Genomic DNA, 26,547 nt, shown 5'->3' on the forward strand with positions numbered 1-26,547 from the left:
TATATATAGTGGAAACACGGGTTCCCGGTGGTGGGTAACTACGAGTGTTGGGCGGAATTCCTAATCGATACCGCCCTATCACTCACAGTTAGGTGCTGCTACAGCCAAGAAGCCTATCCGGCAAGCGATTGGCCAAAAGATGGGGCCACTTGCCGGTCCAGCATCAAAACAAGTTTGGATTGGTCAAAAGTCTGGACCCAACAGCCAATCATGAACCAGTGTCCACCGATTTCCGGTTGCCAATAGCGTGTCCACAAGGCAGTGGAGTTTCCAAAATGTTGTCACCGCAAACACTTTACACACGAGGAGCTCTAAATGGTTTTGGGCGTAGTGCACCTTGGTTAGTTGTTTTGACGGGAACGCCAGCTTGGAAGGTTCAGACCGAGAACTAAACCAAGAAAACACCGTTATTACAGGGAGACAACTGACACATTCGGTTCAATCAGGCCGGAAAATACTGCTAGACAAGCTAAGGCTGTTATTGGACTGGGACTTCAAAGTCGCAGTCAGGTGACTTGTGTTTGCTCGCAATTGTGGGCTCTGCGTACTTATGACACTTTTATGCGTGGCACATGGCGTTGAATGTACCTTTGTGTACCTTTGATCTCACACCAGATCCAGTATGACGGACACTTTGATCCTGATGTGCGAGTCCTGACTGTGCTAGCGCCTATCGCGCCTTGGAGAGCATTCAACATTGTTTATCCTTTCTTCGGTTGTTGGTCTTTAGGCGCGTGTTTCCATACCAAAATCTTTACATACTTTGGGATTCACCTCATCAGACTGGAAGTGTTCTTGGCATGATTTCGAATGAGACGTTTCTCTCTTTTCTCCCATATTCTCCTGTTACCCTTTGGCATTCATCGCTTGCATTCACTTTTTACATTTGTGAACATGCTCTTGAAAAATAAATGATAATAGAGCGGAACATGCGACGCAGCATTTGAAATTTCTGATGAAGAATGACTGACGGAAGCGCAGAAAAAGAAGTTGGTACACGAAGAAGGCATTGTTTATCGAGGTGGAACTCATGGTCTATTCAATCGAAACCAGATCGACTCACTTTTAGCAAGGGGGCAGGGTCAATCACATCCCATGTGAGAGGAGATGATAGGGACTTTGGGTTGACGTGAGCGGCGATCGTACCTTTACTCGGTTCCAACAACAAAACTTTACCGCGGACACAAGTTCGCTCGAAGGACTGGTCAGAAGAAGCGCGTTGGGTGACAGAGGCATCAGTGCCGTTTGTGACAGCCCTGCCTTCGATGGGACGATCTTCTGACGGGTCGCCCGCAGTGAACGTGACAATAGGTTTGTCCTGTGACTGTTTCTGACCGTGTGAATAGGTCCAGTCAAAACTCAATCCGGTAATCTGTAAGTGGCCCGTTTCTTTGGTAAGGAGACCGATCTCAAGCTGAAACAGAGGCAAAAGAACAAACAGATGCTAAGAAAACTGGGCTGAACGAGGAAAAAACAGGTACTAGACAGAGCAAGTCATCCATATTTACGTTTGACATTCCGAATACCCAGGAATTTGATAAATTAACAATAAATAATAAATTGATAACAGAAATAATAAATCAATGCCCAATCACTGTCGGGAATAGTCTCGAGGGATTAAGAAGCGGGAGGGGAAAGGGTACCCGAATAGTGTGTTCACAAAAGACTGTCCCACTGTTAGCAGTGAACAAGTACACTCCAACCAAGATTCTCACTAAAGTCTGGATGGGTATTCTAGTGAATTGTATTCATAATGAAACTAACCAATACATCGTTATACCTTGGATAACAGTACATTACGTGTTCTGGCATTACTTGAGACTGCTAGACACACTGCACTTCGACATACAATGCAGGGAATACAGTAACATCTCATCAATTCAATTCACTCGATTGCAGTCAGACGCGGCAGAACAACTTCAGGCCAGAGGAGGCAGTCTGATCTGACCAGACCACTAAGAACTACCCGTTCGTCCAGCTGGTCGTCTAGAAAACAAGTCATGTGACACTGAGGTACGCGAACGCCAGATGAGGGACAAAGCACTAAAGGAGACGGACCTTGTTCCGGATAAGGACTCAAAGACTGGAACACAGAGAAGTGGTTAGTCTTCCTGAAAACAATGATATCAGGACTGCGTTTTCGCCCTGATGAACGAGGTTGCACCAACACTACGGAAATGAATTCGTCGCCGATAACCGATCGGAACACACCACATATCACGCAGAAAGATTGGGGAGTGTAGTTGATACAATACTATTAGAATCCTATAGAGGAAAATGTCGGTAGCTCAGGTAGCGTAGCCAACGACCATCTACGCTACTAGTAGAATCCGTTCAGTAAACTAAGCCAGGGGAAACGAGAACAAAATAATCGATAATGCAATTCAGGCATAGTTCAGGGGAATTCGCATTAGTTCATTCATTCTGTGGTACACTAAAGTCAGTCTATCAGGGAAAGATTTCACAGTAACGGATTATTTTTAACACCCGATATAAATTAAGGACATCCCACTGAATCAGAGACGGGAACCGGTTCTTCAGGGCCGTAAACAAACGTCAATTCTGCCCGTAGAGTTGTGGGTGAAAAACTTCATGTTACTAAAGGATTGTATGAAGCAGCGGTTTGGAACGATTAGGAGAGATGGCCAGATGGTGAAATTGAGCCGATCATTCGGACGCGTCGGTTCTATGACTCTCAATGACCGGCTCCGGAGAATCAAATCACGTCTGCTTCAGCAAATATTTAACAGATCTCCTAGATGGTGATATAATCAACATGGATGAAACTCATCTAATTTGTGGAACATGGATAAGCAAGGGCCTTGTTTGTGATGAAAAGCCTGGGGAAAGTTCTCCAAGAAGCGCCTATGATAACCACTGGAGTTGTCAGGTTTTCCAAAGGACTAAGTCCGTTTGCCGCTGACCTGTCACCGAAAATAAAGCAGTGTAGATAACAACTATTCAGGGGTTATAGACTCAATCAAGTCAAGTAGGCTTAAGTCAGTATTTGGTCGGCAAAAATCCCTGAAGACCAAGCCAGCCCGCATTCAGGGACATTTTGACTTTTCTACTTGGTGTTACTCATTGAAGAATTCTACCATCTGAGTATTCGATCAATACTGTTCGAACTCAACTGGTGGTCTTGCCGACACAATCAGTCGTACGGAGATTTCGTTACAGGAGAAGCCGATCAGAGTAGAACTACTTAGAACAATAAAGTAGTGGGGTAGGTGGGCAGTAATTCGCGTGAGGAAACCATGTTCGGTGATGGTCTCAGACATGTAGGATGGAGCAAGCTCATAACACCCCAGGATATGTAACAGTGGTTGACAGTGCGTGAGCAGTTGCGATGAATGGCAGTGTACAGATGGGGTTTGTAATCAAGACGAAACGATGAGTAGAGATGAGAAATCAAGCCTTACCGTTTTGCTTTCTTCCGGTAGCATTATAAATTCCGAGACTATCTCCGTCGACATGCACTGCCTTGACCGATGTGTTGCAGACTCATCCGGAAGGGTCTCATTCGAGACTGGCCTGATATTCGCATTATCGGGACAATTGGCATTCGGGTGGAAGGACCAGAGTAAATGCAAACTGGAAAAGACCAGTGTGATTTGCATCGGGTTTGTGAGAGGAATTTGACAAGTAATGGACTCTGGAAGTAGGGTAGGAAGAAGAACAGGACGAGTGTCCGCGTCAACAACATAAGAATTGGTCACAATACACTAGAGGGAAATGCTGGAATTCAGTTACCATAAAACCGGTCAGCTGTAGCACCCTTTCGGTGCCTAACTGCCATGCCACCAGAAAGAAGCTCGAGGGCCGGAATACTGCCAGGTTGCCTAAGCCTAAACAGGGGAAGTCGAGAGGCAGAGGTCGGGTTCGAACCACGGACCTTCCGGCCAGTAAATTCGCGCGCTAAGCACTTGGAACAAGTAGTTAACGTTTTTGCTTGGTTGGGATTTCAATAGCTCTTGGAGGTCCAGTTTAAACATGAGTAAGATAATCTCGACCCGACCTTGGAGAGACCAAAGCCAATTGGTGAGACTAGAACAGTGATACACGGGCAGCACGCATCAATTCAATGCCCTTTCGATACGATCAAGACTTGTTTCCCGTCGTTGCAGAGTCCAAATTTCACGACAGTCGTGCGGGTTCGGACCATCCATCTTGCTGGATTTGGCCAGAACACACTGGCAACCGCAGGGTTCGACCCATTCTTCACTCTGTTGATGGTTGAAGCGCTAGTCGAGCCAGGCAAGTTTTTGCTGAAAATGCTTTCTTTCACTAACCTAGGCAACATCGTCCGTGTCTAGCGGCGATTTGTGCACTGTATTGCGAGCATCAGGGCATCGGCAAACCTGGGATGTTCAAGTGTGGAAATTAACTTACTTTCATAAAAAAACGTCTCGAATACAGTCGCTCGAGAGCGACTCGTTAGTCAAGTTCAACAAATCAAGCGATCACACACCGATCAACAATAACTGGATAACCACGTTCAGGGATCCTGGACGGAAGGGAACGGTGCAAAACAAAAAATTACCTCCGGCAGGCACTAACGGTTTCTGGTGTCGCACTGATCTCCGTGTATGCAACATGGTGAATGGGTTGGAGATAGCTGAGAGTTTCCTAGCCGCCGCGTGATTTTCCCGTTCCGAAGTGTTCTTGCCAGTAGCGATGAGAGTGGAACGTTGGAGCAGCAATTCCAGTCGGCGAGCAACCCGTGAATTGGTCAGCACAATGCTATCACGCACCGGCTGGCATTCAACCGGAGGTCGATCAAACGGATTGAAAAGGTTTTCTGGTTCCTCTCGTTGCTCTGTCTTCCCATCCTGATCGCTGTCTGACTCGGAGTCGCTCATATCTGTACCCTCCATCCACCAAGGAAATTTAAAACCAACTCGACTCGAACCTTCGTGTAGATCTTCCTTGGATAAACTTGAGGGCGAAATAAAGTCCTCGTCATCATCGGTGAACTGAACACCACGAGCCTCGATCGGTAGTTCTGTGTGAGACAAGAAAACAGACCGATCGATCACGCACGGAGTAGACTAGTGTGAAACTCGCATACGCACGATCAATAACAATAGACCACCGTTAAGCAAAGCGAGCGAGCAACACAGCAAGACCTCAGGATTGTGGTATAACTGGAATCCATTGTGCGGTGGTTAAAGAAAGAACAATGAGGAAATAAGGATGTTGGGAATTCCAACAGCTTGCGTAGTCGATACACGATGTATCCCCATCATAATTGGGGTCACGGAAAACCAAAAGTGACGTGCATATAGTGTGCGTTCGAAGGATGGCGCAGCGAGATATAAACACGGGGACACACGACAACGACCGACTGTGCAGTACTAGCGTTGTTCGGACCAACAAGTTGGCTCATTTAGGAAATCCGACAACTACAGGGGCAAACTGCATTGGCGTTCAAATAGTGTGATAAACCATGTGGTGAAAAAATACACTTAGTTCACTAAAACCAGAGGGAAGTGGCAGAAAGCCGCACAATGGAGATGACGGCCAGAAAGTCATCAGAAATTGAGTTATTCTGTTTTTCTTTTCTGGCGAAGACAGAGTCTTGAACTGAAGTTATGCAGTGGTGATTCCAACACTTTTCGTATATTGTCTTGGAATCCCCATTCAAACAGAGTGCAGTGGTCAACTCGACTGATTTTGAGATCTTTCAGCTGTAGCACCCTTTCGGTGCCTAACTGCCATGCCACCCGAAGGAAGCACGAGGGCTGGGATACTGCCAGGTTGCCCAAGCCTAGACAGGGGAAGTCGAGAGGTGGAGGTCGGGCTTCCGGTCAGTAAGTTCGCGCTCTAACCACTTGAGCCATCTCGCCCCCTAGATCAGGTTGTCAGGCTTCGCTGCAAGACCATGATCTGATCGTTTTTTGAGGACACGCATGAGCATGAGAATCGGTGGACCGTTGATTCTGGCTTCGTATGTGGGACAGAACTGAACTGAATGGGAGTGGGAGCGGTCCGGTCATCATCATCATCGACAGCATGACATCAGTGTTCAACACTAGTTCGTCTGCTCCGGTTTGTGACACAGGTGCCGTACAATGGATGCAAACGGTACGGCAGAGGAAACAGGACAAAATCCTAGAACATAAGGTTGACGGAAACTCGGGGACTGCACCTACATGATGAGCCCCAAGAAGGGGGAACCCGGTCGTGGGCTGTCGAGGAGTTTTCAGCAATCTTATGAGTAGTGGGGGACAAAATCCTCTCTGGGTTATTACAAGAACTCGGCGTCCGTTATTTACACTTAAAGTACATAAGGAAAGAACGGCTATTCGGGGGGAGTGAGGGGGTATTGCATGTGTGTGTTCACAGAAGGCGTGCGTAAGCGTACAAGATTATTAGCGTGAAACGGAATGTGAGACAAGACATTCAAAACCGAAAAAAGGCCTTTCTTACTTGAGGTATTGTCAGTGATTGGTGATTGCAAATGAGCTACAGTAATGGTGAACGCATCGTAAATTTAACGGGAAAATGAGAAAACAAAAACATTGTCAGACTGCTGGCATTCCAATAACAAAGCATCACAGGCTTACATAAATATGGGACGGTATGAACAGAGTAGGTGTTTCTGACTGTGGGCTGTCTGATTGCATCGAATTGAGAGCAAAGTTACAGTTGAGCTGAATGGGAATGTACCTGGACAAACCTATCCGTACTGTTCAACCTTGGGCAACCCATTGAAGTGAATTGGTATATCACGTACCGGGCTGGAAAGTCGTAGCTGAATGCAAAAAAGCTTTTCTAACCGTGATTCGACCGGAGCACTGGGCCTCGTCCAAAAAATCTTTGCGCTACCCAGTGGGAATCACATGTTCAAAACACACCGTAAGCCGTCCCAACGTTCTCTTCGATGGTGGAAAAATCCATCACAGAAGACCACCACGTCCAACAGTCGAGGAGTGTGAATTTGGAGCGTCGCAACTACACAACTTTAGGGGGGGGGGTATGAAGAGCACCGCTTGTGTGGTGCGATAGGGTTGGATTTGAGTTCATGGTGCTTGTGTAGGCCCGCCCGGTGGTGACGGTTTCAATAAGACGACTGTTCTTTCCTAAATCTACCCAGTCTGCGGAAACAGTGTACCGGTACCGCTAGAGTAACACTGACAAGAACTTTGCCAGATAAATGAAACCAAAATCTTACTTGTATCGACGTGCAAGCACACACACAACGAGTCTAGCCACACTGGAGCACAGTATCAAAGCACAATCATAATCGAGTAAAAGTTTCAGGATGCAAGCAAATTGGGAGAGTCGAGAGAAATGAAACGATGGATAGAACAGGAAGCGCACTCACCTTTGGATAGACGCGTGGGTTTACCGACCATAGTTTTCACATCTTTTAGACGGACAGTTGGAAGAGGGAATTCTGGCATGGTTCGATTGGTACGGTCTGTGGCGGCAATTGACAAGTGTTTCTGGAATAGAACAGAAAGAGTTTTCGAATGCGCGGCAGAGAAGGAATGTTTGGTGGGTAGTTTGTTACAGAAGGCTTTTGTGGAGAATGTAAACCTGGTTTCAGAGTGGGGGCACACTTCAATGTCTGTAGACGCAAACAGAAATTATAAGGCGACATGTGGAGCGTTTTAGGTATTAGTTCTGATGGTGGTGTGACAGATGAGGTGAATGCACGAATCTGCATGGCTCGGGTCGCGTTTGTTAATTAGAGACACCTATGCCGTAAAAAGTGATGTATCCCTGAATCCCAGGGGACGTGTGTATAGTACGGGCTGTTTTGTTGTACAGATGTGAGACTTGGCCTATTCGAGCGGCGGAACTGAGACATCTTCAGGTGTTCGAACCATAGCTCGCGTGGGCTGGTGTCGGCGAATCCGTAATGAGGCAGTTAGAAAGCGTGTTTTCGGTTGTGTAACGGGTACTTCCATTGAAGAATGTCTTCAACACCAGAAGCTGCGTTGGTTGGGACGTGTGTTGCGTATGCCAAACCATCGTTTACCAAAGAGAGTGCTCTTTTCCATGCCCAACTCAGAGTGGCGTAAACAGAGAGGTGGCCAACCCTTGACTTGGCAAAGGAGTATGAAAGAAATCACGAAACGCTTGGGTGCTGTTGGTGCTACTCGCCTTCCAGGATGGGGACCGCGTAATCCTCACCGTGCCTGGTTGGAGACACTACAAGATATGGCTGCCAACCGATATCAGTGGCGTGCTTGTTGTCAGTTTCTATCCAGATCGTCTGAGTGAATGTCTGGAGGTGTAGGAACCTCGGAATGATTGTGGTAAGCTAGCACTAAGTCCCTTCCCCTTCCGCCTTTACTCCCTTCTTTTCAAATAGATCATGGTTGTACGGCAGTGAAGCATCAGTGTTGAACACTGATGTCATGATGTCGATGATGATGAGGCGGCAGATCCTAGATCCCGCCTCATTGTGGCCGTTCTTAGTAATGTAGCCACTGCCAAAAATAAAACAACGAAGAAAGTGATATTGTCACCTGTTTGCGATGGACAGTATGTTACAAGTAGCATGCTGACGACCGGAATAGGTGTAAACGATATCCTGTTACCAACAGCCAACAGGGACGTCCGTCATCCTTTCGTTCGGTAAAAATGTACACGGATTGGGACTGAAGTCAATCTACGGGGGGTTCCATACCATGGAAAGGGGTGTAAGGAAATATGATAAACAGTGGGATTTCATCACACATAAGCTAGCTCACAACACCAGTAATGTCATACTGGTTCTATTGGAAAGTCCTCTCCAAGACCCATAAGGTCATGTTGGTTTCGTTCTCATCCTATCTGATTAAAGAGACCGGTATAATGGAGCAATCATTGAATCGTTCGTTGCACAGCTACCACTGAACCCAAAGAAAAAACCCAGCGATCAAGGTATTGTCACTTTGTCCAAGAGGAGTCGAAATACCAGGATTGCGTCCGAGCCTCCGGGCTAGTAGCTCACGTGGTCAATAGTCTTGTCAGCTTTCACCCGGAGTTGTCACAAAACCTTACTCTGGTAAACAGCGAGTCTGCACTCCCAACACATTGTCACCACAGCGCGAAGNTGGTAAACAGCGAGTCTGCACTCCCAACACATTGTCACCAACAGCGCGAAGGACTGCCTCTTTCCCTGATTATGACACGGCAAGATGTGAGGGTGAGCAAGTATCGCCAAGTTAAGCAGCACTAGAACTGGCACCAAATAGTCCAGATCACCTGACCATTTTCTCCATGGCCAAAACTTCTTCAGAGAACACTTTCTTCCTTGGAAGATGGTGGAAACAACGGCAAGAGTAGCAACCAATAAATAAATAGTCATTAGGCCACCGTCGAAAGCACAGTACGGTCGCGCCGAACATGGGCTGTTGACAAGCGAACAGACCGACAACCAGACCCAGCTGGGAACGCATCAATGACCACACGTTCACTTATTTTACGTACACCATTGGTTCAAGCCAAACTTACTTTCAGAACAACCAAATATTCCCGCACAAATAAAGCTTGCCTCTCGACCGACTGCTTGCTGTTCCGTACCAGGCTTTTCCGCAAGGAAGCTGCTGAGGTGGCCAAATCACCAATTAGATAGGCCTGCTTGCCAATGTTGTAGTTGATATGATCCTGCAGATAATATTGCACAGAGATAGATTATGACGATGGTCTTATTCCACTCGCAGAAAAAGATACCACGAAAAAAAGGATTTTAGCCACTGCTCGAGGCCTGGAAAAGAAGGACAGTGTGGCCTACTTTCGAGGGATTACTGTGCGCAGTCATGGGATGGCGGATTCCTTAAAAACCTATATGAGGACTGTCAAGGAAGCAGATTCACAGAAACGGCTGCTTCACAATATGTCGTGCTCTTGTGAATTCATCAACCAAAAATCACGTGAGTGCTCACAAAAGAAGCGGACTAGCGAAGCAACCATCGAGGATCGACACAACTAACTCTAGCCATGGAGAGATTCAACCCTTGTACAGCTGTCCAATGCTGGCAGGAGAATGGTAAGAATAGTAAGATAAAGGTAGTAATGGCCGTAAATAAGGATAGTTACAGCCAGATCGATATCTGTCTGTCTACATACCTAAAAAAGCGTTTAGCTGTAGCCCTTCCGGTGCCTAGCTGCCATGCCACCCGAAGGAAGCACGAGGGCTGGGATACTGCCAGGTTGCCCAAGCCTAGACAAGGGAAGTCGAGAGGCAGAGGTGGGATTCGAACCACGAACCTTCCGGTCAGTAAATTCGCGCTCTTACCACTTGCACAATCTCGCCCCCTAACAATTGTCAGAGTTGGATAATCGGAGCCTACACGCTACTCAAGTCCACGTTGCTATGATACAACGCCGTACTGAGTGGAAACGACTTCTCAAGGATGCTAGTACACTATGTTCCCGTTCATTCCAGAGGCGCTTGATAATTCAAGGCCTCCTTTATGAGTTCACGTGTTCGATCCGTGGGGGAGGTTGGCGCCCTTAGGCTTGTCGCATTTCGCACACCTTCATCTTGACCAGAAATGCGATTCAGTCAGCTGTCGAAAATTACGGTAAGAAAAGTGAACGAACGAAGTTCGGCGTGGAATAATTCTTGGCACAGCAGAACCAGACCACTGTTGACTTACGTATAACCACAGCAAAAAAGATACGAAGGCGAGAGACAATCATGAAAGAGGTTAAAAGGAGTTTAAGATTCAACTGAGTGAGTGACGCTCAACTGAAGAGAAAACTAATTTATGTACTTACCTCAGCCAAGCTCCAGCAGCGTCCAGCAAGCAAAGGAGCCGCCAGTCGATAGCTCCGAATTGCTAAATGAGCCTGCGATGGAGGAAAAACAAAAGCAAGGCCTAAATAAGACGAGGAGAGACATCCGTCCATACAAACCCGCAGTTTGAGTCCTTTCGATATGTATCCATGATGGGAGATTGATGAATTGGGGTATGCCTTTCAGATAGCAATGTGAAGCAAACTGATCCCCACTTTACCATTGCTTCTCCTCTGAATTGGAGGGATGATAGTTCATGGTTTTGTTGAGGCTTCCAGATTCACAAGCAAACTCCGGACTACGCCTTCACGACGTTTAATCTATCAATCTCTCGAGTGACCGGTTACAAGCGATCTGGTCTGAGGCTACTGTAGAGGAGTTTCGCTGTACAAAATCGTTCAGCTGTAACACCCTTCCGGTGCCTAGCTGCCATGCCACCCGGAGGAAGCACGAGGACTACGATACTGTCAGGTCACCCAGGCCTAGACAGGGGAAGTCGAATGGCAGAGGTCGGGTTCGAACCACGGACCTTCCGGTCAGCAAATTCGCTGTACAAAAAACAATACCATACGGTTTATCGAACAAATGAAGAATGTACAACATCCAAAAAACAGGTATTGCTCAATCGATCCACTGTTTACTCTCCGCTTCCATCAGTGTCACAGCACAGAATGGTGGACTTTTGGGCTGGCCAAAGACTGCCAATAATCGTACAGAGAGATCGGATTCAACCACGGGATTGGGTCATGACAGATCTTCAAACAGATGACATACCTAGTTGAGCCCTTAACTCCTAGATGATTCCGACGAAGAACTCAACAGATACTAGGAAACTCGACTGGGGGTCGCTCATGCCCAGGTTACCCTTACAAATTCGAAACATAGTCACCTGACTTAGCGAAATACACTCATTTGCAAACAAATTTGGTTTTGCGGGAGACTCACCTGGAACCCGACTGAATCTCTCGTTTATGATGTTTCTAAGCAGAAGAATTTTCAGTCACCTTATGAGTAGTGTATTAGATCTATATTCGCTTAACCTTCTAGGTTGAGGGAAGAAACAAGTGCGGCCACGTGTTCTAAGGAAGTTGGATTTCTCTGGCGGTCTTGCATCAATTAAAGTCATATTGTAGTCAGGCTTTTGAGCCAATGACTCTGAACGACAAGCCTATTAGTTCTCCTGTTTACGTTGGGGTACCCTGACATCATCATCGACAGCTTGACATCAGTGTTCAACACCGATGCTTCACTGCCGTATTTGTACGAGGGCTGGAATACTGTCAGGACGCCCACACCTAGACAGGAGGACGATTAGGGTCCTCAACCAAAACCTTTGGCTCAAAAGCCTAGCCCCGCAAGGCAGCGGTGTTTGGCGGGAAATGCAAATGCATTACCATTTCTACGGACCAAGTCGCCACATGTTCCAACCCCCGCCCGCCAACCTGACTGTGTTTGTCAGACCTCTAACCATTGACCAACCTGGTATGAGAGACTCTGTGAGTGTCGCGGGGACACTCTCCAGTATAGCTCAATGGATTGCTGAGGTGCGCAAACCGCCACACCACGGTAAGGTCCAGTCTCTTCGTGACGGTATCCTGACAATATCCCCTGAAATAGGCAGGCAAACATAACCGGATATACGCCTTCAAGAAAGAGTCGAAAAACAATTCTTGAAATCAGCGATGGATATATAAAACAAACCTGCTTGGCACGATTGTATCGATGAGCGGCCAGAGCCATGCGGAAGGCGAATTTGCGCAGTAACGGACGCCGAAGATGTAGGACACAATGGGCAGCTTGTTCTATCATGAGGCCACTGGTAAGATCATCATCCTAAACAGAAGAAAAATGCGAAACAAGATGCAGACAGTAATAAACGCAGAGCTGAGCGATTCGGATATTGCGACGAGAGTGGGAACACAACGGAAATCCGAGTGACGGCAATCCAACCTTTCGCGCAGAAAAGTGAGTGACCGTCTATTCAAAGTACTAACCTCAGACGTGAGACGAAATAAGCTCATCGCACATTCCGCATACAACCCGCGACTGCAAAGGGCTTCGGCATTCAACAGGGTGGCGCGAAGAGCCAATTCAGCAGCCCTGTGAAAAACAAAAGAGAAGAAACAGTGTATTGAATCTCCGGACAGCTAATTATTATCGTATATATGCACCAGAATTCCCAAAACGTACAGGAATTCTTCTTACGATTTGGTACGGGACGTTGTCTGGTAGCTTCTCATAATAGACTACAACTAGTCATGCTAGGGGTTTTGTCACAGATAAACCAACCGGTTCGTATGCTACACCGCACTGAAGAATTTCCACCCCCCAAATGCTTGTACGGTTAACATAGCGGTCTTTTACACTACTCATAAGGTTGCTGAAATCTCATCGACAGCCCACGGCCGGTTACGCTCTTCTTTGGGACTCATCAAGTAGGCGCAGTCATCGTCAAACCCATGTTCTGCTTGAACCCATGTTGCGTACCTCATCTGCGTAACAAATTGGTTTCCACGGGAGACTCACCTGGAACCCATACGTCCATACAATGTACTCCGATGTCTCGAATATCGTACCAACCGAAATATGAGGCGGTAAATTCAGTTGAAGAAAAACATCATGAAAGAGAAATTTAGGTGGGTTCCAGGAAAGCCTTCTGTGAAAACCAAACTGGTATTCATATGAGAATATTAGTGGAATAGCGGTTTTTTGTTAATCCAGACCGACCGCAGGTTGACGCGTCGGTGGATAACCCAGACCACATCGGTGTACTGGCGTGGTTGGATGCGGTTATCAGAGCAGCAACCTGACCACATGTCGTCCGGCCACCTGCTCACAGTTTGCGTCGGGGGCGAGATGGCCCAAGTGGTTCAAGCGCGAATTTACTGACCGGAAGGTCCACGGTTCGAACCCGACCTCTGCCTCTCGACTTCCCCTGTCTAGGCTTGGGCAACCTGACAGTATCCCAGCCCTCGTCCTTCCTTCGGGTGGCATAGCAGTTAGGCACCGAAAGGATGCTACATCTGAACGGTTGTTTGCGTTCTAACGATGTTGCAGATGACCCGTCAGAGTGCAAGTGTGTGGCTCCGGAAATAAGCCCAGCCAACGTAATTGGTATACCCAAATCAAGTTACCAGTCGGACAAGCGGTTGATTTGCAGCCACAAAGGTGAAACATTCTTCGGTTAGTATGCAAGTGATTCTGCCACAGAACAGAATCATCAAGTGCAACACTCCCCAAGCAGAACCGCTAGGATAACCACGTCTGACAGCATAACTTTGAAATTTGGACGTGTATACTGCATCCCCTCTAAAAGACAGGCATACAGGTCCACAAAACTACAGTTACCGGAGCAATGAGAAGGGAAGCGGTCGAATTGTGTGCAACCAAAAACGGGTCGATGGCTACGATGGAACGACGTATGATCCATATACACGCAAATTCTGTTGCGTGTACCTGCCTATATAATATATATTCGTGAGTTGGTCGAATTCACAAACGCATTGTCATATTCGCGATCGCTTACCCACTGACAAACCGTGATGAGTTGAGAGTGATCACGTTTCGAGGAGCTTAGCTTAGGTCATCGAATCCGAAAGTACGCACACCCCATAAAAAGTACAAACGATGGCGCATGAGTGGACTTGACAAAATCCAATCGACCACTATCACCGATTTCGAGTACAGCACAGACCTAAATGTGCACAGAGATGCAAGCGAGTCCAGTAAAGCTTCGGCTAAAAAACGATTACGAAGAGGCGGTGGCGGGTTCCACTGTGTTCCCCTCGGTCGGCTATTGATAAAAGTGTCGGTAAGATTCTGAGCTCAAAAGTCGACTTATGGAAGTGTCACATCCATTTGGCGGCACTCAGGTGGATCAACGCTAAATCCGAAACACATTTGGATGAACATCATCAAAATGAATTATTCCGTTCGGAGCTTGTTGTTTTTTCAATGCCACAATATCATTAGTAATCGAACTATGTACCAATGAACTGTGTGTCAGTTCACAGATGATCCAGGCGACTAAAGTTGGATATGTTTGAGCTTATATGGCTTTCCACCAAACTTAGTCCCTAGCATGCGTTCTGGCTTGATCGGCTGCAGAGTGTGCGTGCACCACACGAGGGTAGCCTGGATGAGGCTACGAAGACTTCCAAATAATGATCGTTTGGGTGTCAACGACGGCTCGCCCATACACGACCAGCACCATCTCACATCGATCCTTTTCAATCGAAAACTGCAAACGCCAGCGTATCTAATCCGGAACACAGTAGCTTGTCTAGCCTGTCTGGTCTGTGTTCAGTTCTCATGTGCGCACAGTTTAGTGTACATGGTACAACACCGGACTAAGTCATCTGGAAACGCCCTCAAACCTCAGTGGTTACAGCTATGTGCTGAGGCATCGTCAACAAGTGTGGAAGTGTAGAATGCAATGCACTTTCCTCGATGACCTCAACGGCGCGCGGGAGGATTTGAGAAAAGGGGATCTGAATAGATCGGTGGAGAAGCTCTTTTGGAATTGACTCCGGTTCAATACAAACCGGTCCGTTAGTTCGCAAAGCAGTGCGATCCAACGGTGGGGTTTTCAACAAAAGCTACCTTAGAAAAACACTTTGCCAACCCTAAACTGACTCAGACCTCGGGACAGAACAAACCACAATCTACAGAAACCGGAGAGTTTTCAGGCAACTCGGTGCCTAGACTGTCAGGCCACGTGAAGGAAGCACGGAGGCCGGAACACCACCAGGATGTTCAAGCTTAGACAGAAGCAGTTGAGATGTCACAGTTGGGTTTCAGTCGCGGACCATCCGGTCAGTTTCTGTCTCTGTTCTCACATCACATAACACCGCTATGTACCGTCATCTTTGTCAAATGCTTCACGAGTCTTTTTCTTTCGAAAAATCAGCGGAACAACGACGATAAAGCGTTACGACGCATCCGTACAGTAAATTTGTGCGACGCAACGCGACTACAGAAACCCGAGTGTATCATTTACACCGTTACTTCTGGCGGTTGATTTATCGGTGTCCAAATCGTACGATTCCCGAGACTGACTGATTAATATACATTTAGTAGTCTGGGTATCCACGATGGTTGGAGTCAAGCGAGTGCGTTCTGTTCCGAATGACCGACGCTGACGTTCCGTCTGCAGGCAACTAATTCAACCTTTTTTTCCCGAGTTAGCTCACTGTGTTGTACGTCCCGATAACCTCCCACCAATCTAGTTATATGCAGACCAGTGTGCACCGTTTGCAAACTAAGTGCTACCCCCTGTGCTATCCCTATGTCGGTTACATTTTTCATCGTTCGGCAGAGTTTACTCATCCCACCATCCCTCATACTCAGATGGTGGAACCCTGTGCCCAAGGCCGTCAAACTGCAAGGTCAATCAGTAGTTGATATCTTGCCTAGTGCGACAGTGTTAAATCGCAGGTGAAAAAAGTATGGTTTCAGGCAGTTCAAATCCACGACAATACACACCACCGTGTGAATGCCACGAGGGGCCAGGATGTGGTCAACCTTTGGCAAGCGGACAAAGAAATGATGAATGATCTGTAATTACCACAGTGACTGGTAGTTCAGTGCAACAAAGTTTATGGACGTAAGCATGAAAAAAAAATTGAAAGTGAATTGGAACCATTGGAACCAATCAAGTCAACGTTGTCCGTACGTAAAAAAATAAGATGCAGAAAGGCTGATTCCAGCGCGGTCAAAGGTCTTCGTAACGGGTTTACACGGATTAACGTACGGTAAGAAAAAGAGGACATCAATCATTATGTGAACCATGTCATCAGTGGGTAAAGAAATTTCAACGAACAATTATGTTCACGGAGAAAAAACAAATGAGCTAGTTAGTCGAATAGACCCATAACGAGTATGCTAATATTGAAAGAAATTTGCCGAGTAAACCCATGCTTATACAGTTGAACACGAAACAGACCTTATCGTTAACGCCCGGGGGTGGGGGGGGGGGGATGGAACATTTGATATGTCTGCATTTCATAGCAAGAACCGAGAATCTGAAATACAGTCAAAACTACTGCTTTCCAATTTATCACACGTCCATCAGGGTAAAGAGGTGATGCGTACAATGGTTTGGAGAGAAATCTTAAAATGGAACGAACAAGCGGACTAGTATAGCCGTCACATCACCCAAATTCGAGCACCCAGGGCTTCAGCATACATTTGATTTTATTCCAACCTGACGCGCAGTTGAACCCGGCGAGTTGATGTCTTCGATGAGCTCTCATTCCCAGCTTCCTAGTGTAAGCAGTACCAGATCGCATTCGTGTTCACAGTTGTATGAAGGTGATCTAGTGGCAACCGGTGGGTCACATCACCGCTTCCTAACGACTGATCGATCGAGTTGCGAATGAAGAGTTTACATGACGACTATCTAGTTCCTAAAACCTTCCAAAACGCGCTACCGTTCGATCACTTAAATGCTATGTATTTAGCGTTCGAACTGAACGTGAAGGATTACGTAAGTTGACCTATGCAGCTTGGAACTTGTGATTATTTGGTTTGTCCGGCCGAAAGGGTACTGATTAAAACAGCAAGCAACCAACCGGACTTCGCGGTAATATCAAAACAAACGATACATACCCAGCTGACAGGTTCCATCAACATGCAGAAAAGTTAATCACGAGACGTTATATAACCTCACCTTCGTGCTAGAATCATGGGTGACGAGTCAGCTGAAACATGTCAGTAACCACCGAAATACACTCATTCGCAAACAAATTTGGTTGTTCGAGAGACTCACCTGGAACCCAGCTGAAACTCTCAAGAGGTTTTCAGCAACCTTATGAGTAGTGCATTGCAAAAATGTCAGTAACCAATCCGAAATGGTTACTGCTACCAGCAGTGACTCTCAAACCAGTCTGTTAGAAAGTGTGTGGCGCGTTTTCTATTTGGAAGGACGAGAGATGAGGAAGCGATTGTCCTAAAACCCGCATATAGTCAAAGAAAATGTATGGGCACAGTTAGATCTTACCCACGCCATGTCTACGGACAAGATATCAAGAGATTCTCCGCAGATCCGTTAGAAACGTGATCGCAATCGAGAGTCAAGGGTGAAAAAAAAGAATAAACTAAATAAACTAACTAACTAGCTTGTGGCCCCATGATGTTTATCCTCACACACGGTTGTGCGTGTCAGTTCACACTCAAACCAAACCAATCTAACGAACCACTAGCAAATGGAAAGTTGTGAATTACATGGATCAAAACCTCCTCGGGTGATCTTGACTGCGTTGTTTGTAACTGGGTGTCTATTCAAAGCAAGTGGCTGATCACATCCAGCCTTCGTTGTACAGGAAATCCAAAGAACTAAATACTACCGCATGAAAACAAAAGCAACCTCGGTCTTCAGAACTGTGAACCTTAAACTCCGCGGCACCTCGAGGTCAGGTGACATCATCTGTTATAAAGCTGTGTGGGGAACAGATCAACTCATACAGTCCAGAACGATGATGGGGCAGCCAGCTATCCCCTGAGGCCAAATCGTATTAGCTGATTTTTCGCGCACATTTGTGTTGACCGCATAAATCAGTTCACCCGAAAAACATGGCACATTCTTCGGTCGGTCCACATTAGCGGAGACTCGGTAAAATGGAGCGTGTGTACGCAAGCGCGCGCGAGAGAGAGAGAGAGACAGAGTCGAAACTTACTGACAAGACTGGAGATAAATTGTAACAGCAGAGTCCACATAGTGAAAGGGATACTGGCGTTGGCTTGTTGTTCCTTGCATGTAGATCGCCAGCGCCGACATTTCCTATTGTGCACCAAAACAAACGCATGTTGTTGCCGGTTTGGAATGAGGGACAGAAATGGGAATGGGGCTTCGTGAAATTAGTGGACAGTTAAACCACCTCTGTTGTAAACAACACAAGTAAAGGAGAGCACGGAAAAAAGACGGGCATTCAATCTTACAGTGTGAGATTGTGAGGATAGGGGCGCAGATAACATAAGGCAATTTCCAAAACCACTAAATCGTTCACCATACGGAAGGCGAAAATAATTTGTATCGACATACCAGTGACTGAATCAGTTTACAGGGAATCAATACTGAGTCAATATGTGGAAAGATGGGCGCACTAAGGGAAGTTCGTTTCGTTTATTGTTTCCTTCTTAAACCTCGCCCCAGTTGGATTGGTTAACGCCACAAAAGATGACCTAATACATCATGGTCCAGCTACCAGTTTTTCAATCGAGGATAGGGCCAAACGCTGCAGACAGGGGCCCAACAAATGCTGATAACTCCAGTCTATCAGTGCAGTGACATCCTGCATGGCCAGAGGACAAGGTCTCGGTAGACTATCGTGCGTTTCGTTTTCAATCTCCACTGCGTACCTTGTGACTAACACGCCGAACGTGTAAACGCCACACACAGACACACACCGGCATTATCAGCTGGGAAAACCAGTATGCATTTGAAGAACAGAGAAGTTGATGAAAACCCTCGGGCTAGAGACTCACAGTCACATTCCACCACTGGTTTCTCAACTGGGTGTGAGGCACCTGGCAGAATCACGTGCCTCGTTCAGGCCGTGTGATTAAGTGATTACGGCCTCAGCTGAACGATTTGATAAGTTAGCAATAACTATCCTTTTTAGCAAGAAAAGTGACACAAAATCGGGAGTTTGTCTGAGTAATCTAGTCTCAAAATTAGTGAAGCAATCCACAATCATGTGAGTGAAAATCCAGACGCTGTCAGTTTTCTACAGAGGAAAATGTAGGTAGCTCCGGTAGCGTGTCGTTGGTTCACAATCATGTGAGTGAAAATCCAGACGCTGTCAGTTTTCTACAGAGGAAAATGTAGGTAGCTCCGGTAGCGTAGATGGTCGTTGGTTTGTTCGCTCACTGCAATCAAATTGCCAGCTCAGTTGTCAGTTTCATCGCACCCTGAGCGAACGTTATTTGGATAAAGGTTCTTCAATTCAGGACCCGGTATGATGTATTGAAACCTTTCATATATTTTTCTGAGAGCCAAGATATCCACACCACTTCGGCCGGTGAACATAAAAAAATTAGTTCACAGGATCTGAAGAAGACTGACAGGGTCAGTGGGCGATGAAATTTTGAGAAGCTTGAATAGCAACTTTACCTTGTTGTTATTCATCAGCAGCGCGTACTTGGGGTTTGAACTGGAAGATTTTCGATTAGATCTAGAACACCTTATCACTCGCTTGACCAGCGATGTGAGTAAATCACGCAGACTGGGAATGATACCAGTATATTTCAACCCATCTTCACAACCTACAAACTTTAAGCCATCATTCGTTCAGCGGTGCCTAACTGCCATGTCATCAGAAGGAAGCACGAAAGCTGGGATACTGCCAGGCTGCCCAAGCCTACACATGACAAGTCAAGAGGCAGAGGTCGGGTTCGAACTACGGACCTTCCGGTCAGTAAATTCACGCTCTAACCACTGAGCCATCCGACTCCCTTAAGTCATCATTCCAGAGAGAAGAATATCCCAGGAGTTTAACGAATTTGCCATTTGACAAGTAAGCAGTCGAGGGACCGATGAACACTGAATGTTTGTGGGATGGAGGTGATATTTCTTGTCCAGGTACCAGCTGATCACACTGTTGATTAGCCACCAGTGACGAAACCGTTTGGTGTTCTGCTGCTAAGCAAAAAGCCGCAGGTTCGTATCGCTCAGGGAGTTCATTAGGTGCGCACTACAATGGTGAAACACCGACATATCCGTGAAATGAAATTATTTTTGTAACTGATAGATTTTGTCAAGCAAAGACACTCCATCCCCACTCTTAATCATACCACGATCGTGCACACCAAAATCCAGCCTCTGGTCGCCGCATTCACTCGTGTCCGCTACGACTTTGAAACTCGACTGCCGGTGTGTTTGCTTTGTACCTTAATATTAACCAGTTAAAATACGCGGAAGCGAGAGTCGGCTCCATGGACACAGCCGTACAACAATCAGCAAATTCCAGATGGTGTCAGCTATGAACTCAGAACTTAATCACAACCAACCAATCCGTGGGACTTGACTTCACAACTTTGCTTTTGAATCTCTGGGTAACCGTTCGAAACGTTAGGTCAGGATAGGGTCGCTGACATTGGGAGCCAGAATTCATAGCTGACCTTCAGGCGAGGACGAAGGACAGTGTTCTGCCAAAGGGTTGACAGATTGTCAGAAACACCAGTTTGCATACCAACACACGCCTACATCGGCCTGACAAACCCGACTTTAAAGTCGGTGATACAACACCCACAAATAGATAACAAACATAACCGTGCAGCTGCAGCACGATTTCGGTGCCTAGCTGCCATGCTACCCGAAGGGAGCACGAGCGCTGGGATACTGTCAGGTTACCTAAGCCTAGACAGGAGAAGTCGAGGTGTAAGCATCTCGGAACTATCGTACTAAACTAGATCTAAGTCCCTCACCCGTCAGCCTTTATTCTTTACTTCACAACAAGGCTTTCGAATAAATCACGGCTGTACGTCAGTGAAGCATCGGTGTCGGACACCGACGTCATGCTGCGGATGACGATGATGATGATGATGATGATGATGATAAACGTAAACTCGGATTTTCTACCCCGGAACTGATGGCAGAAATCACAGTGAAAGTCCCTCTGATATTCCGTTTTCCTTATGTAGGTGGATGAACTCACTACCGCAGAGACAACTGAAACACTCTTATACAGATTAAACAATACGCATCGAGGAAGCGTCAGGCAAAAACTTCGCCCCAGCAATGTCAACAATCCGACCGAAGCAAACATAATTACCTGAGCACCAGCGTAATAGAGCCATGCGGAGTCATTTTGAAAATCTCGCTTGAGTACGTTGTATGTCTGATGGGCCATTTCGTACTGTTGAAACAGGAAGGCCAAGTCCGCTAATCGGCGCATTTGCATTTCGGGAGCATCTGGTGTGTAGACCACAACCATCGGAGGTGGTGGAGGGGTACGAACGTCTTCCCTGGAGGTTACGAGAGTGGAATTGCGAGCCATTACGGTGTCACTGCTCATTGGAGGCAAGTTGCCTCCGCTACCGATCATTCCAATCAGGCTTGGCGTGCTCGTGGAAGTGATAAAATGAGTCGATTGTGAGATACCCGCAGAGTTGAGTTGCGATGCAATGCTGTTGGATGTACTGCTAGAAGCAGTGGAATTCCCGCTGACCGCTCCACTGAAGAACTTTTTGGTAGCACTCAGGAATGAACGCGATAAACGCATCCGATGTGCGATCTAAAATCATCGAATAAATCATGCATCAACGGTCGCATTCGATAAATTTCTCTTAATCATGCTACCTTTAGGGTTTGTGAGTAGTATAAGCAACAAGCAGAAATATGCTGCCCCACGCCGTGCATCGAATAACGGGCCATACCTGCTCGTTTAGACCACGCATTGTCTGCTCGACCCAGGGAACCAAACACCGGACAACGAAATCGTACACAAAAGAACGGATGCGTTCCCGATCGATTTGGGATAAATTCTGACCGTGTGGTTGGCAATAGCGCGGAGAGACAAAGGATTTGCTGTCATTTTCACGACCGCATGAGTCCCCACCTAAATGGGCGAAATAAGACGGCAGACTGAGAACATAAAGCCCCTTACATAAAAAGGAGACGTGTACACAAACTACAAAAAAATTGAAGATGTGCTCATGAAAGGGCACTCACTATTCTTGGGATATGAACTGCATTTATCCTAGTGATGGCAATCATGCATCGGTCGTAGAGACTGGGTTCCGAATCCGAACAAAATAATGATTCCGGCCAAGTAAAACTCAACAACGTTACACAACCTTCATTTAACGTTAAAACCACCTCTAATTGTAAGTCACCTTTGTCAATCCTCTGAAAGACTGGCTTTCATTTAACCTGGCCATAATTAGTCCGGAACACCATGGGAAAATAAATCGCGGAAACGATCCGCTTACAGATCAAAAGACAATCTACACTGCCGAATATGAAGTAAGAAAACAGTAAGAACAGTTCGTGGAGCCTGGAAGCCGAGTGGTGGTGATTCACAATTCAAGGTATAGAGTTTGTGACCCAAAAATGACTTCAGTTCACAACTTGTGTGAGACGGACTTTTTTCGCCAGTGCCCAAATCGGACGAGGGGTGAGAGTGAAGGATGGACGTGAATTGGTCACTGTGAAAAGGGGAAGCTTACAAATATCGTTTGGTGAGTGTCAAACACATCACGAAGGGATGAACAAAATTTGAGGCAAAACTATCGAAAATTTCGGGCGCAGATTGGTCATGAAAGAAAACGGGAATGATGATAAGAGTGAGATTACACGTTGTTTGAAGATTGTTGATAGTTGGAAGGAGTAAAGTACGAGAGATCAAACATGGTGAGCTGTGATTGCCTCTCGTATCAACGGCATAAAAAGTTCTTGAAAGCTTAAGATCTATGAATTCGGTTTCGTGATTTCAAGGAGGGGATGATTTGGAGACCGGTAGCCTAAATCAAGTGGTGATCCATGTAAAAAAATGGCGATTGACCTGACGGCGGTGGAAGCTGTCTGTCACCAACCTAAAGAGCGGAACGAAGCTATCAGCTGGGCCACAGTGAAAGCTTACTGAGGTTCGAACATCCATTTGATGCAATCAATCAATGCGACGCATGGGGACGATGAAAACTCTGGACGATGCACTGATTGGGAGCCATCACGTAGTACTTGAGCACCTCGGTGTACTTATTGTGCGATAAACCTAGTTGGTGTCGACGACATGTTCAGCCGAAATACGCTTTAATGCTTATAGCAAACTAACAGCTTATCATGAGCAGTTGAAAGATTGACCTAGTGTGTCTTCGGCTGAAAACCATTCTGCAATTCCCGTACGACTGTTACAGTTAACAACCGTCAAAGGGTGAACCTACTACATCCAAATCTCACTGTTAATCGAGCACATCAACAGAACCAGCAACAAATCAGGAATACGACGCCCTCAGAGTGTCCACACCTGCCTTCACAACCGGTGGAGTTGGACAGCTACTAACGAAAACAGCCATACAAACGACGTCGGCGGCTGAAAACATGAATTTTGTACCGTCTCGCAACTCTGCCCCGAGCACCGTACTCACAGAATACTACTCACCAAATCGGTCTACCTGATCTGGTCCCATACGAGTTGAATCATTAGCACCACTGAGAGGATCCCAAGCGTCCGCAGAATTGCCAGGGACCGAGTTGGGTGGGTTCGTACGATTCGGCTCTACAACAGCGGGTATTCGGTAACCATGGGGAAGCAGATGACTCATCCAGGGATCAGTTTGTGTGTCTGTTAATGACATTGGGGTGGGCGTGCCGTTATCTGAAATGACTGATCCATTGGACAAAGGTTTCGCGGGCACATCACGGTCAAGTTTGGACCCACCGATGAATAGCGTGAGCAAGTAGCAATTGGCCGCACCAAATGTCCTTTCCATCTGGGCAAAACATTCGTCCGCGCTGTGTTGTACGGAAAAATGCGCGGAAAAGAAAGTACAATCGGACTGTGTGAATTGAGATCACAAAAGGTATAGAGTACGAAATGTCCTATTTGGTTTTATGACAATTCACAACATAGTGGATCGATAAGCTTGTTTGTGTTCAGTATGGCGAATATCCTAGGTGTATTTAAGGACTAGATTGATAGAATGTTGGTGGTATGTAAAAGACGGTGTACAGTGGATTGGTACCTATTTCCGAATTCGCCTGCCACATAGGACTAAAACGATGGGCTCGCGTACAATATGAGCAGTAACACACGCCCAGATGAGTATGCAACCAACCGGATGCCCTATACACGATGTGAACCTGAACGAATAAGACCGGAACATAAACAGGATGTCTAAGTGGTGGTCTATGATAAGTAGGTTGATTGGTGAAAAACTGAGCAGTTATGACTGACAGTATACATGATCTGGGGTCTGCACTACTCAAAAGACTCCTACGCATGGCTGGATAGCTCAGGGATTTTCAGTTGGTCTGTACAACTGAGGTCACGAAAAAAGTTGTCTTGTTGACGGTGATGCAACTTCTATGTCGATCCTTGGTCTGATGCTCCACCCACAATGGTAAATCAAAAGGCACGACAACTTGAGACGGCCCTTTAACGAGACAAGGGAAGATTGTTACAACTGTATCTATAAGGTCATCACAGAATCTTTCACAAGGCCGGACTAGATTATTCGTGAGTGGGGGCGAGAAGCGTCCAGTTATAGACGTTCAGTCTAGATTGGCTGACATTGTGGCCAATCAAGACACGCTTCTGTAAAGTCCATAGCCCACACACAACCGTCGTGATATTCGGTTATTAGGATGGGCTGGCCCCCAGATAAATAAAAAAAGTTACCTTCGGCGCCGTTGTAGACTCAACAATCCGGACGGTTCAGAGTGTATGCGTGCATTGGGTACTCATCAAACGAAATACAATAAAATAGCGCTCAAAACAAAACGATGTAACATAATAGAATGTACACAAAGTAAAAGTGAGGTAGCCACGAAAATAAACGCAAAACGCAGCAACCCAAACAGAAGCACTCAGTGACGTGGCACCTCGGGCTCCTACTGTCGTACTTCCCTCCAATGACAGCGAGGGATGTTCGTCATCCAAGAAGATTCATACGCACAGGTTAAACCGTATATCTCCGCGACATTTCGCACAAGCCATCAGAAACCTCATGCATGAATGACGGTCTCTGCCAACAAACCGGTTGCATCCGCTAACTGCTCGTCTCAATTCGAAAACAACCCAAGGGATCCAGCTTGAGTGTCATAGTTTTAGGATAAACAGTCTGTTCAGGCTGACTTGAATGCAAGAATGCATTCGAACAACCAACCGTTGTAACTTCATTCACAGAAGGAACCCAAAGTAACTGCGCAAGTCATAGGGTTAAAAAACAGAACGAACAAAAACGCTGGCACTTATAGACTAAGAATACATACTAGTGCTTAACCGTCATATGAGTTATTAACAAGTGGGAGAGGAAAGGTGTTGTGACTTGCTGAACGGTAGTGTAACTCTGTATCGGTCCCTTGGCTTCTTGCTCCGCTCACTATGGCGTATCAAAAGGCATGGTAGCTCTACACAGCCCTTCATGGAGACAAAAGGAGAATCATTACATCTGTATCCATAGAGTAATCACAGAGTGTTCCACACGGTCGTGCTAGAATCACCGTGAGGGGACGAGAAGCGTCAAGTCAGATGCTCGATCCGGATTGGCTGGTACTCTGACCAATCAAAGCATACCTTCTTCTGATCCGTGTCCTGCACGTGACACATCCGTCTAAAGGATGTGATGTTCGGTTATTAGGGACGGCTGGCTTCCGTACAAAAGGAGTTAGGAGACAACATTGGAGAATGATAAGGGGCGTGGGCAGTCCTTCGATGTGCTAAGGCAAACCGATTGCTTGTGATGGTATGATGGTACTTTTATCTGTGAAGTTCATCACTCTAAGTGGGCTGAAGTTGTGCCAGAACCCCTTAACCTAGAAAGACGATTAACGTCGTCGACCAAGGCCTTTGGCTCAAAATACTGACGGAAAGAAGTGACCAGCTTGAGTAGCTCAAAGTTTAGGGAACAAGCTATCACACTTGCTTCTACCTCCAACCTGGAGGGCCAGCAGGCTGAATTTGACACCTCTGTCTGCTGACTAAACCAGTAGGACTCTTAGGAAGTTGAACTGGCGTTCCTCTAGTACAGGTTGATGTGCATAAAATGTCGCATCGCTTCAGTCGTCGCACGACTATCGGCTTCAACAACACTGCGAACTCTGATTGCATCACGCGAAACTCAAGTCCGAAAACACCGGGCACGAT

At 46.5% G+C, this 26,547-nt stretch overlaps 1 protein-coding gene across 1 annotated transcript in view; it reads right to left on the reverse strand.

The window, feature by feature from the left end:
• Window positions 1–26,547, reverse strand: part of T265_08277 (hypothetical protein) — a gene marked incomplete at both ends in the record, with an annotated part of 74,593 nt that overhangs the window by 38,225 nt on the left and 9,821 nt on the right. The window contains 12 exons of the mRNA XM_009174025.1: window positions 1,064–1,414; window positions 3,423–3,655; window positions 4,544–5,005; window positions 7,331–7,451; window positions 9,454–9,606; window positions 10,723–10,794; window positions 12,443–12,574; window positions 12,736–12,841; window positions 18,418–18,521; window positions 21,514–21,975; window positions 22,118–22,299; window positions 23,842–24,194. Coding sequence (XP_009172289.1) covers window positions 1,064–1,414; window positions 3,423–3,655; window positions 4,544–5,005; window positions 7,331–7,451; window positions 9,454–9,606; window positions 10,723–10,794; window positions 12,443–12,574; window positions 12,736–12,841; window positions 18,418–18,521; window positions 21,514–21,975; window positions 22,118–22,299; window positions 23,842–24,194 — 2,731 coding nt within the window. The remainder of the gene's footprint in view (window positions 1–1,063; window positions 1,415–3,422; window positions 3,656–4,543; window positions 5,006–7,330; window positions 7,452–9,453; window positions 9,607–10,722; window positions 10,795–12,442; window positions 12,575–12,735; window positions 12,842–18,417; window positions 18,522–21,513; window positions 21,976–22,117; window positions 22,300–23,841; window positions 24,195–26,547) is intronic.

The sequence above is a fragment of the Opisthorchis viverrini genome (genome assembly GCF_000715545.1).
Source record: "Opisthorchis viverrini unplaced genomic scaffold opera_v5_210, whole genome shotgun sequence".
In the NCBI taxonomy this organism is placed as follows: domain Eukaryota; kingdom Metazoa; phylum Platyhelminthes; class Trematoda; order Opisthorchiida; family Opisthorchiidae; genus Opisthorchis; species Opisthorchis viverrini.